General features: G+C 46.5%; 1 protein-coding gene across 3 annotated transcripts; it reads right to left on the bottom strand.

Annotated features, from left to right (window-relative positions):
- Positions 1 to 451: 451 nt before the first annotated feature.
- On the bottom strand, positions 452 to 5,542 carry POLR3D (RNA polymerase III subunit D). 3 transcript variants are annotated; one of them, XM_035022526.1, is made up of 9 exons: positions 5,408 to 5,542; positions 5,032 to 5,201; positions 4,032 to 4,075; positions 3,263 to 3,414; positions 2,979 to 3,103; positions 2,622 to 2,790; positions 2,015 to 2,280; positions 1,375 to 1,566; positions 452 to 1,246 (listed from the first exon to the last, which is right to left on the bottom strand). In XM_035022526.1, the coding sequence occupies exons 2-8, from the start codon at positions 5,194 to 5,196 to the stop codon at positions 1,378 to 1,380; spliced, it is 1,110 nt and encodes a 369-aa protein (XP_034878417.1). In that variant the 5' UTR covers positions 5,197 to 5,201; positions 5,408 to 5,542; the 3' UTR covers positions 452 to 1,246; positions 1,375 to 1,377. The 3 variants fall into 3 exon arrangements, with proteins under 3 accessions (XP_034878417.1, XP_034878416.1, XP_034878418.1); XM_035022525.1 differs by having other exon boundaries at positions 1,414 to 1,566; XM_035022527.1 differs by having other exon boundaries at positions 1,414 to 1,566; positions 5,418 to 5,542.
- Positions 5,543 to 12,415: the final 6,873 nt, after the last annotated feature.

Genomic DNA, 12,415 nt, shown 5'->3' with positions numbered 1-12,415 from the left:
CGCTGCGCAATAAAACCTTAGTTGCCGTCCTACAGGGTTGCTTTTCAGCAGTATTTGAGTGTGGTTATAATTCTGAGCGCGCACAGGCTTCTGTCGGGAAATATTTAAATGGAAGCCAAGAGTACTGCTAGTCATTGCAGGGCTTAGGGGTGGGGGATGAGTCCTGGGACCCCGATATCACCCAAAGGCAAGTGTAGGGTGCTAGGAGGAGTCTCTGAGTTCCCCTCTGGTAGAACCTACCGCCAGCGCCTCACCGCAGCGAACAGGCAGCACTTGGCTAGCAGCACTCAGGAGAAAACGGGCAGAGAAGGGCCCAGACCTGCACCTTCAGAGCTTCCGGCCCCGGGGAACGGCACATGCAGTCAGGAGGCAGGGAGAGAGCAGCTCCAGTCACGTCTTCCGAGAGATTCTTGGCATCTCTATTTTGTTTGAAAACAGACTCAGGCAAAGGGAAGGGGAACTAACATTTATTGAGTGCCCACCGTGTTTATCTGGCCTTGTGCAAGGAGTTTTCATCTACAACATTCCATTTCATCCTCACACCAACCCTGTGAGGTAGGTATTATCCTCATTTTTGTCCCATGAGGAATATGAGGCTCAGAAAGGTTAGGTAGTTTGTCCAAGGTCATACAGCTAGTAACTGACGAAGCTGGGATTGAGCACTGAGTCCCAGACTGAAAAATTCCCTGCTCTCTCTCCAACGCTGCTTCTTGGGAAGGAGAAGGGAGCAAAAGCAGCAACCGTCCTTATGCTTCCTACCCTGAGAACAAGACAGTCAGCAAGAGGAGGAGCCTGGACTTTCCCACAGACCCTCCCCTCTCTACCTGGGGAGGGTACAGTCACTTGAAGAGATAAGACATAAATATAAAAATAAATAGAAGGGACAAGTCCCCCAGCAGCGAGGATGTGCAGGATCCATGCCGTGGGTAGGCCACTGTGCCGTTCCCAGCTGCCGTGGGAGGCAGCCACGTGGGCCCTGTGGGGAAAACTGGGACAATGGCTGCCAAAGGCTGGAGTGGGTGGGCTAAACAGGCCCTTTCTGGGTCGCACAGATTTGAGAACAAAACGTCTGGAGCAGGCAGCAGCCGTGGGCACAGTCACCATCATCCTCCATCTGCTCATTTTACCGGTGTTTGTGATCCAAGAGGGACTCAAAATCGGGGGAACAGACAAGTTTGTGCTTTATATGTCCCAGGACGGTCATCTCACCGGTCCGACTGTCCCCAAGGCCCACGGACACCAGCTCCTGCCAATCAACAGAGACAGCGATGAGAACCAAAACCACACAGCCCACTACTCGGTCCTATGATTTTCACGTGATAATCCCAAGAATGCTTCTCCCTTAGTTAGCACGGACTCCTCAACACTCCTTACCTCTTAAGGAGCCCCTACTGTGACCCTACAGGCTCTCACCTGCAGAAAGGAACAGGCGGTTCCCATGGTCACATCTAGGGTCACCTTGCCCAGGAGGAGCTGCACCTTTCCTGACTTGCGGATGAGCAGCTTGCCAACCTGACCCTCTGTCAGGTCAGCCAGGGTACAAGCATTCTCTGCCAGCCTGGCTTCCTGTGGAGAGAATCAGAAGATGGAAACTGGGTAAGGAGCTGCTTCCTCCATCCTTCACGAATGACACCCTTTTCCAAAGGAAGGCAGCAGCAGCAGAGGTTAGAATGCGCTCCTCCAGAGGGCCTTTCCCCAGGGCTCCCTGCTATTGGCTGAACGACAAAACCCAAAGCAAACGAATGAACAAATGGATAAAATACTGCTAACGGCCGCAGATGAGTGATGGTACCTGAGAATTTATGTTCTCTCATTTGTGTATGTTCAAAATATTTCACTGGAAAAATGTAATAGGGGCTGAAGTACAAAGCCCCACGTCCCTTGTGGGTAGAGAGAACAAATGGGTATTACTCTGACAATTCAGCTTGGGTGGCACACCTCTGCTTCCCCAACAGCTCACCGTTTCCCTTCCTGGTCTCCCCGGCATTTTCACAGAACTCATTCCTAAGCATACCCGGTCTTTCTCCTGCTTTATAACCACCATCTGTCCATCCTCGCTCTGCACCTCTGTCTTGATAGGCTTGATGTCCTGAGTAGGCGGCTGGCCAGGGAGCGTGTCTGGCAGCTGAAGGAACAGCAGCTCTTCTTCCTGGATGAGGCTCAGCTCCCTGAGCAGCTCTGCCACAGATACGTCCTTTGGGAGGCCCGGGGTCTTTCTGGCTGTCCTAGGAGGAGCCTTCATCTTGGCCTCCTCCTCCTCATCTCGGGGCTCCTCTTTCACTGCCCAAGGTAACACAAATGGAAGAGCTATGAAGTGGCCATGTCGTTGTACGCAGCCCTTCATCCCCCTCTGCTTCACTGTCACTCAGCCACGAAGTGGAAGGGAATCACTGGTTATGAAGGATCCAGGAGTTGTGTGACTTATCTAAAAGGCTAGGCCCACGGATCCATGTCAGTACGAACCTCCTGAGAGTGAGAGTTCGGTGTCCCTGTTCGGGTCATGTATTTTACAGCTGGAATGGGGGAGGACCTGCTTCTGAATCTGGGAGGCTCATTCCTAGGGAGGATTCCTGGAGGGCAGCCACAGGGAAGGAGAGGAGACGTTAATGGACACAGAGTACCTTTCACAACAGGTACATCCACCTCCATGTCCTCTTCCTTGGGGCCAGCCAGCCAAGGTTTAACATCTGGCTCTTCATTCTCTTCCTTAAAAAGCCACCCTGAGTGAGCCAGCGGCAGCTGCACAGGCATGTTTCGAGTGTCATTCCTCAGCCCAGGGTCATCGATGAACTACCAGGGAAGAGTCAGCGGGTCACATGGTCTGGCTAGCATGCACACATACCTGGACTGCAGCCCACCTCACCCTTTTCTAACTGAAGATTCCTGCTGTTTACAGGCTTCCAGGACATCAGAGAGCTCTTCTTCCCCCCAAGCCTGCCTCCCCAGAAGCCCATTCCTCCCGGCCTAGTGGTACCTACATCATCCTTCTCCAGCATGCGCAGGATCTGTTTTGTTTCTTCATCTGTCTCCCTCTTCTCTTTTTTGATGTTGATGATATGAGAAGGCCCCATGTCTGACACATCCACTGTCTTATCCCAGTTCCCTGTGGGAAATCACTCAGTTCACCAGAGGTACGGAAGAGGCCAACAGCAAGGAAAACTAAACTGGGAGCAGGGGGATTTTACTGCCCTTGCCCTTCTCTTGGGCAGTCTGGACTGAAATCCACTGATTCCTTCCTCCCAGAACCCCAGAAGCTTTGTACCCTTTTTCTTCATCATTTCAGCTGGACCCTGCTCAAAGATGGAGTGGGACTGGATCACTTCTGGGCGGCCCCGGCCCCGTCCATGCCCCTCTCGTTGTCGGTCTCTATCCCTGTCACGCTTCTCCTTCTTGATGGTTACTTCTTCCTTGGGCCTGGAAAAGAGAATGGAGTAAGGGAAACACTCACTCACTCTGCCTCAGAGAACTGGTCTTACTCTTCCATACCACGCTACTCCACCTGAGTGGAGAATTAATGAGACAATAACTGTATCAGAAGAAGCAGAACCCAATCTTAAGTCTAGCACCTTTTCTATTTCCTTGATGGGGCAGTGTCCCTTCAGTTTGCTTTACTTTACCTTCTTCTTGAGAGTATATATTAGAACTACAACTCAAAAGTTGAATTACAGAGACTATCCCAAAATGTGGACCTTTTAGTGTTGCTTGAAAGCAAGAGGGTTGTAATACAAAAGAACGTAAGTGAAAATCTGACACGTTTTTGTCTAACCTAGTGGGTCTCAACTCCGGCTGTAAAAGATAATCATTCTGTTTCATTGCAAAAAAGTTAAATCACCACTGTCTAGAGATGGACTTCCAGGCATCAGTATTTTTTACCTTGCACATTAGAATCACCTGGGAGCCAGGGTCCAAAATCACTAGTGAAAAAAATTAATACACAAATTTAGATTTCTGAGCCACATACCCAGTTATTTCCCAAAAGACCCAAATTCAGAACAATAAGGGGAAAGTTTTTAGAAGGCCCAGTTACTTACTCTTCCTTGATTTTCCGACTGATGATATTTGGGGTGAAGGTTTTCTGAAAGTAAAATATGGGAGTCACTGATTTGGTAAGTTCTGATCCCAAAGTACAGAGAAAAATGAAAACTCTCAGAGGGCATCTTGTATGGACCAAGACCACCATTCTATATTACCCACTGTTGTCAATGATTTACAGAGACAGACGTGTACTTAAAAGGGACAAACATCCTGTCATGATAGCAGTGGACTTACACACAGAACAGGGCACCAAAACCTATTTAAGCTAGCAGCCTCAGCTTCTGCCCTTTTCAAATAAGTTTGAAAATTTATTTGTCTAATCTCACTTCCTGTCATCAAACTGCTATAGAAACCATGAGTATCACAGGAAAGAGCTCTAGCAGCAAGGCTCAAGTAGGAAGTCGGCCAGCACTCACAAACAGATGATACAGCTAGGCTGCCACCAGCATTTCCCAAGGCAAACAAGTCTTGAAAACTGGCTGTTTTATGCTTCTATTACAGGCCCCCCTCCCCCCACTAAATTTCAAGGCTGTCCTTACATCTACAGTCATAAACACAACAGAAAAGGACACAGAGCCTCCAGTGTCCTGCCTAGAATTCATTATACTCTAGATCACAGCCTGCCACTTTAATCCATGGCGAATACAGAACTCTCTAAAACTGCAGGCAAAGTTTATGCTTGCTGGCTTTCATGGGTTTCTTAAAGGTGTCCAAAACACATAAAAAAGGTAAATAAGCACTGCTCAAGTTGCTTGGGGAGTAATTAGGCTTCTCTGCCCTTCAGCCATCTCTGAGAACCAGTCAACATCTTGTAACCAGTATCTAGACCTGAAGGTAGGCAGACTCCCCAGAATTTGTCAGCAAAGTCTGGGGGCGAGTTTTGTTAGGCCCAATACCAAGCCTGGCACACGGTAGGCCCTACGTGAACATCAGCTGAACCCCGGGGTCCTGGAATTCAAGGCAGTAGGGTTTCTTTAGAAAGGTGCCGTCTGGTACCTTCTTGACTCCTCCGAGGGTGAGATCCCTGGAGCGGATGGAGGGAAGGCGACCTGGAGTGAGTGGAGGCGCCGGCCGCCGCCCGATAAGCCCCCGTCCCCCAGAGAGGAGGGGGCGGGGACCTCCCGGAGCACTCGGCTCGCCCGCGGCGTTTCCTTGCGACATTTTGCCTGGCAGAAAAGAAGGAAAGGGGCAACAAAGTCACTCGAGGGGGCGGACACACGGACCCTGGGCGGAACACCACCCACGTGGCCTCCCGCCCCCCAGGCAGTGCGTCCCTTCCTTTCCACGTGGCAAGACTCCCCGGACCACCCAGGTAGAGCACTTGGCTCGCTCTCTGCCCAGGCCCCCGGCCAGGCACGAGGCAGAGACGCACCCCAGCGTACTCGGGCTGTGGCTCCACACCACGCGCCTCCCGACTTCACCTCCGCCGCGGCCCGCAGATTGTCCCGGGTCTCTGCGCCCGGCGGAAGTCTGCGTGGCAGGGCCCGGGGGCCGCCATCTTGCCGCGGGGCGGAAGTGAGGTCGGGGGGCGGGGCCGGGCCACAGTATTTAAGCGGCGGCGCCTCGCTCCCCTCCGCCTTCTCTTCCCGGTTCTTCCCGGAGTCGGGAAAAGCTGGGTTGAGAGGGCGAAAATGGAAGAGGGGTCTGGTCTAGGTTACGCTGCGCTGCAGCGTTCGGGGGTCTTGGCCCGGGCCGAGGGGGTAGAGGCGCCCAGCTCTGGGTCCGGGGGCCGTGGCGGCCGCCGCGACCCAGCATGGGGATTCGCCGTGGTGGAGCCTCTGGGAGCGGTGGGGTCGTGGCTCGGGACGGGGCGAGGGGCGCGGGGCGGAGAGCGAGACCCGGACTCAGAGTTGGGAAGTCCTGGGCCGGGCCGAGCCGCGGCTGTGGGCTCGGTGATGACCTTGGAGTGGTCACTGTACTCTGGGCTGCGGCCTCGTCCTCGCTTGGGGGTCCCTTCCCTGGACTGCTGGTGGGATCCTGGGGTGGGGCTGTGGGCGCAGCGCTAGGGCAGCAACAGCGGACTAATTGGGGGTGCCTAAGGGCACCCGCCCTGGGCTCCTTGCTGCGGACCCTCGTGTGCGCTCTCAGGGTTCTTGACTGCGGACCCCTGTGTGCGCTCTCGTTCCAAGCCCGGAACCGAAAAACGAAGTTTGCTCGATTGGGAGGGACGAATTTAAAGAACTTTTATGGTGATTCCTTCATTTGTAATTTAACATAAAAAAATGCCTTTACTGTTCTCCCCACCCCCAAACCATTTAAAAACCACTTAACATTGCGGAAAGTTTGAGGGGAGGAAAACATTTCTGCCACTCACTACTATTAAAACTTTTGCAATGCCATCCCCTTGTAGAGCTGTCGTTGTACCACAATTTTGAATCCTCCCTTTTGAAATAACATTTCTTTGTTGCTGTATCAAATGTGTAATTCTTGGGTCTATGTCATGATTTGCCTATTTTCCTATTTGGACACTTAGATTGTCTCCCCCCCCGCCCCCGCTGCTGTAAATAACGCTGTAGTGAACATCTGGTGCATTTAACATTTTTTTCTTCTTCTGGATTATATACCTAGGACAACCTTTCAGACTTGTGTAGGGGCCAAAAGAAGATGTACTTTGTTTTTTAAGTAAAATTTTTGACATAATAGATACACATGCAGGTTTTTTAAAGATTGATTGATGATTTATTTATTTATTTATTTATTTATTTATTTATTTATTTATTTAAGAGAGAAAGAGAGGGAGAGAGAGAATGAGCAGGGAGGCAGAGGGAGAGAGAATCACAAGCAGACTCCACGCTGAGCCCATTGACCCCCACGCTGGGCTTTATCTCTTGATCCTGAGATCGTGACCTGAGCGGAAACCAAGAGTCAGATGCTTAACAGACTGAGCCAGCCAGGTGCCCCAGATACACATGTAGTTTTAAGAAATAATACAGAGATCTCAAGTTTTCCCCAATAGAAACATGTCCTAAAACTATGGTACAATATCACAACCAGAATATTGACATTGATACAGTAGAAATATAAAACATTTCCATCAATGCAAGGATCCCTTTTAGTTGCCTTTTTTTTTTTTTAAGATTTTATTTATTTATTTGACAGAGAGATAGAGAGCACAAGTAGGCAGAGAGCCAGGCAGAGGGAGAGGGAGAAGCAGACTCTCCACCAAGCAGGGAGCCTGACGTGGGGCTCGATCCCAGGACCCTGGGATCATGACCTGAGCCGAAGGCAGCTGCTTAACCGACTGAGCCACCCAGGTGCCCCCCTTTTAGTTGCCTTTTAATAGCCACACCTCTCTCTCTTCGGCCCACCCCTGGCAACAACTAATCTATTCTTCACTTTCATACTTCTGTTATTTCAAAGGTGGAACTCATTCAAGAATGGAATCATACAGTATGTGACTTCTTGGGATGACTTTTTTCACTCAGCATAATTCCCTGGAGATAATCCAAATTGTTGCATGTATCACTAGTTCGTTCCTTTTTATTACTAAGTATCCATGGTTTGTTTAACCATTTGTTCTTTGAAGGAAGTTGGGGTTGTTTCCAGTTTTTGGCTATTATGAATAAAGCTGCTATGAACACACATGTACCAGTTTTGTTTTTTACGAAGATACTTATTCACTCTAGAAAATTTGGAAAAATTTAATAAACACCCAGAAGGAAATGAAAGTCACCCATTACATACTTGAAGTTGTTTTTCTATGCATGTGGCTTTTTAAAAATTGAGGTGCTTTACATATGGTTCTATAATCTGCTTTTGTTTCTCTTAATATCCTATAAACATTTTTGGAGTTATTGAATATACTTCTAAATTATAATTTTTAATGCCTAAATAGTACTCCACATTGTTGTCTTGCACCATAATTCCTTTAACCAGTTTCCTGTTAACCAGGAAAGCAGTTTCCTTCCTGCAATCCTGATTGGATTTCTGCAAAATTTTTCACCCCAACAAGACAAGAGGAGAGAAGACTTAAAAATCAAGACTTCTATCTTTAACATTTGGGGGCTTGCTTCCTAACAACAGTTACTATAATTTCCCATTAAGAATATTCTCCAGTGTTCCCTCTAATTAGGCTAATATACTTTTGGCACCATTCTCCTTTCTTTTCTCTCTCTCTCTCTCTCTTTTTTTTTTTAAGAGAGAGAGAGTGTGCACCCACACGGGGGTGGGGAGGTGGGGTGGGGGAGGGAGAGAGAGAATCTCCAGCAAACTCCCTGCTAAGGGCAGAGCTGCAGGCTTGGCACAGGGCTCAATCTCACGACCCTGAGATCATGACCTGAGCTGAAATCAAGAGTCAGAGGCTTATCCGACTGAGCCACCCAGATGCCCCACACCATTCTCCTTTCTTTATTTGCTCTAACACCTCCCCCTCTGTTTTCTTCCAAAGGGTGTATATTCTTTTATCTAGCCTCAAAAGAAACTAGTAAATCCTTACCAGCTGAACCCCATGTCATCGCATCTGTGATTCTAGCAGATCTTAATTGTTATTAATAACATTTTATTTCTACATATTTCATAGTAAAGGTGATAATCTTATTGTTGTCTGATAACTTAATGAAATTAATAATTAAACTCTTAAGAGCAAATATAGTTTTTTTGTTCTAAATGCAGAATTCAGAAGGTGTAAACAGATTCTGTCAAGACTGTTTCTGTGAAATCTTGTTGGGCATTGGGAATACTAAATGAATAAGAAACTGTTTTGAATATGTGTCAGTAGAAGAAAAGGAATGTGTGGTATGAAAATGCTATCCAAGCTCAAGCCATTACATGTTCTCTATGAGTAATTTCTCCTGATTTGTTTGCATCATTTTGCAGGCCATTATTTGCTGGTTCCTTCTCATCTCCTTGACCTCGGAACACTGAAGAACCCTAGGATTCAGTCCTCAGAACTCTTCCCTTTTTTCTTTATACTTACTCCTTTGGCTCTGTTTCAAGTTTCTCAGCTTCAAACCCTGTGCTGAATGCTGATGACTCCTCAGTGCTTATCTCAATATGGACCTCTCTGAACACCAATGCCTATCCCACCCTTCCACTTGGATTTCTACAAGGCATCTCAAACCTACATCCACATTCAAACTTTTGATTCCCTCCTCAACCTACTTCGAAATGTTCCCCATCTCAGTACGTGGCAACCCCATCCTTCTAGCCATTCAAGTCAAAATTTTGCAGTTATTCTTCACTCCTGTCTTTTTCTCATGTGACACATCCAGTACATCAGCTTTTCCAGAATCTTACCACTTCTCACCACATTCACTGACATGCCACCCTGGGCCTGGCCATCATCTCTTCTTCTTTTCTTCTCCTCCTCTTTCTCTGCCTCCTCCTCCTCCTCCTCCTCCTCCTCCTCCTTCTTCTTCTTCTTCTTCTTTCTCCTCCTTCTTCTCCTTCTTCCTCTTCTTCTCCTTCTTCTTCTTCTTCTTCCTCTTCTTCCTCTTCTTCCTCTTCTTCTTCTTCTTCTTCTTCTTCTTCTTCTTCTTCTTCTTCTTCTTCTTCTTCTTCTTCTTCTTCTTCTGCTGCTGCTGCTACGATTATTTTAATAGCCTCCTAACTGACCTCCCTGCTTCCACCTGGGTCCTGTCAGTTTAGTTGTAACATAGCATAATTAACATATTTCACATCAGGTGACATCTCTGCTCTCGACTTCCCAGAGGCTTCCCATTTCAGAGTAGAAACCAGAGAATTTAGACTGGCCTATACAAGCCCTACCTAATCTGTCCCTCCACCCACCATCTATCTGTCCTTAACTCCTACCACACACCCCTCACTCACTCTGCTCCAGCTGCACCTGTCCCTTGCTCTATCCAGAACAATCTGGCATGCTCCCTCTTCAGGGCCTCTGCACCTGCTACCTGGAATGCCCTTCCCCCATGTAATTCTGCGTGGCTGTCCTCCTCTCTTCAATAATTTTTTTTTCTTTATCCCAAAGTCACTTTTTCAAGGAGGCCTTCTTTGATGGCATTATTAAAAATTGTAACCTCCCCCATGACATTCCGTATTCCTATTTACTGACTTCTTTTTCTCTATGACACTATCACCTAATAGACTCTAGAATTTGTTTGTCTCTCCGTCTTCCCCCTGACCAGAAAGAAAGCCCCAAAGGAGCAGGGACTTATTTTCCTCCTTCACTACAGTATCCTCACTGCCTGAAACAATACCCGACACAGAGTAAGCACCCAATAAATTTTTGTTGAATGAACAAATAAATTCCAGTTTGTGTTGAGACCAAGTAGCAAATCCAGATGTGCATTAGAGAAATAAAAGGGTGTATTGTTTCCAGGTGGATTGTACAAGTGATTTAACTTTAGCACCACTGATGTAAAAGCCATCCTTGCATTGCACATGTCCATATGTCTTCTCTATAGGTTCTCTGTATGCAGGTTGCTTAATGCAGTAAGTAAATAAGTAAGCAAATACTGAGCGAGTGGAGGGAAGGCTTTGTGTCCTGGTGGCAGTTTGTGTATCTGTTACGTTTAAGTCTTGTCCCTGGTATCTTGCCAAGAAGTGCCCAGTGGTATTCCATAGCTTCTACATTGTGCTCTTCCCCTCTGGGTATAGCTCGGTGACTATTCCAGTACCGTGGATTCATCCTATCAGTCCTTCCACTTCTTATTGGGCTTGTGATTCTTTCTTCATTGTTCTTGGTCTTTGTCCCTTGAAGTTTCTTTTTGCCCCTCCAACATTTCATTAGTGTCTCTTCTATAGCTTTTCAGTGTGCTTAAATATAATTCAGCATTTTTCCCATCTTAAATTTGTTAAATATTTAAGTAAAAAACAGCTAAAAAAACTTAAAAAGTTCAAAGTAGTGAGGGTTGTAAGAGGTCTAAATATAATTTCAAAACGATAAATCAAATAAGCACTGAGAAATCCATACAGTTCTTATACACAATCACTGCCCACTCCTGTCATTGCCAACACATGTAAATGAACAAAGTGGTTTTTATGAGCTGTCTGGATGTGTCTGCATTCATTGGCCCTGGAAATCCCCGCACTTAGCTCAACCATGAGGAAATACAGGTAAACATTTTGAGTCTATAAAATTCACAAACAGTATTAAGACTGTAGGTCTTTTTCACTTACAGCTTCTATCTATTGCCTCACACTCTATTTGCTCTATGTCCTTCTACCATGAAGAACCCAGCCCTTGTACTCAGACATGATTTTGAACATAGTTTTGCCTCTTATGGGCTGAGTCTCATTTCCCACCGCCAACTCTTTTAAGATAAGGTTGATAGTTCCACCTCTCAAGGCTGTGGTGAGAATCCCATTCATAGGGTCTTGGTGTTTAACAATAAAATAATAAAATTAATAATAATGGTAAAATTGCTTTTGTTATTATTGTAATCATACTCTAGATATAATATTAAATATGGAAACTTCCAGGCATGCACAAAAGTGCAGAGATTAGCTTATTGGATCTCCAAGTACCCAGCTTCAACAGTTATCTGTGGCCATGCCAATCTTGTTTCACCTATCCATGCTAAAGATTTTATTTATTTATTTGACAGAGAGAGACACAGAGAGAGAGGGAACACAAGCAGGGGGAGAGGGAGAGGGAGAAGCAGGTTTCCCGCGGAGCAGGGAGCCCAATGCCGGGCTGGATCCCAGGACCCTGGGATCATGACCTGAGCCGAAGGCAGACACTTAACGACTGAGCCACCCAGGCGCCCCTCCAGATTATTTTTAAATAGGTCACAGATATCATGTCATTCACTCATAAATATTATAGTATGTATCTCTGAAGGATATTCTTTTTAAAAATAACCATAAAATATCATTATCAGAGTATCATTCTTAAATACTATCAAATACCCCCTTAGTATTCAAATTGCCCAATTGTCACATAGGGTTTTCTTTTTTTAACAGTTTAGGTCAGTATCCAAATAAGGTCTATACCCTTGAATATTTTATTGGAGATACAATTTTTTTTTCAAGATTGTATTTATTTGCGAGAGAGAGAATGAGAGACAGAGAGCATGAGAAGGAGGAGGGTCAGAGGGAGAAGCAGACTCCCTGCCGAGCAGGGAGCCCAATGCGGGACTCGATCCCGGGACTCCAGGATCATGACCTGAGCCGAAGGCAGTCGCTTAACCAACTGAGCCACCCAGGCGCCCTTATTGGAGATATAATTAAGGTGTGGGCAGAGTTTTGCTGTAAGATTGTCCATTGCAGTGTTGTCTAGAATGGAGAAAAAGCAAAATATTCATTGTAGATTAGGGGATTGGAGTATGACCTGACAATAGAACCATACACAGCAATTTAAAACAATACTGTAGAAAGACTATGTAATGAACAGAAAAGGTATTGGTAAGTGAAAAAGGCAGGTTATAAAACAGTATTTACACTTTCTATTTTTGTTAATAAAATATATATCTGAATGGTG

This window comes from Mirounga leonina, unplaced genomic scaffold, assembly GCF_011800145.1.
Source record: "Mirounga leonina isolate KUSES-001 unplaced genomic scaffold, KU_Mleo_1.0 Mir_176, whole genome shotgun sequence".
Classification (NCBI taxonomy): domain Eukaryota; kingdom Metazoa; phylum Chordata; class Mammalia; order Carnivora; family Phocidae; genus Mirounga; species Mirounga leonina.
The sequence above is the reverse complement of the archived record's forward strand: the minus strand, read 5'-3'. Positions and strand labels throughout refer to the sequence as shown.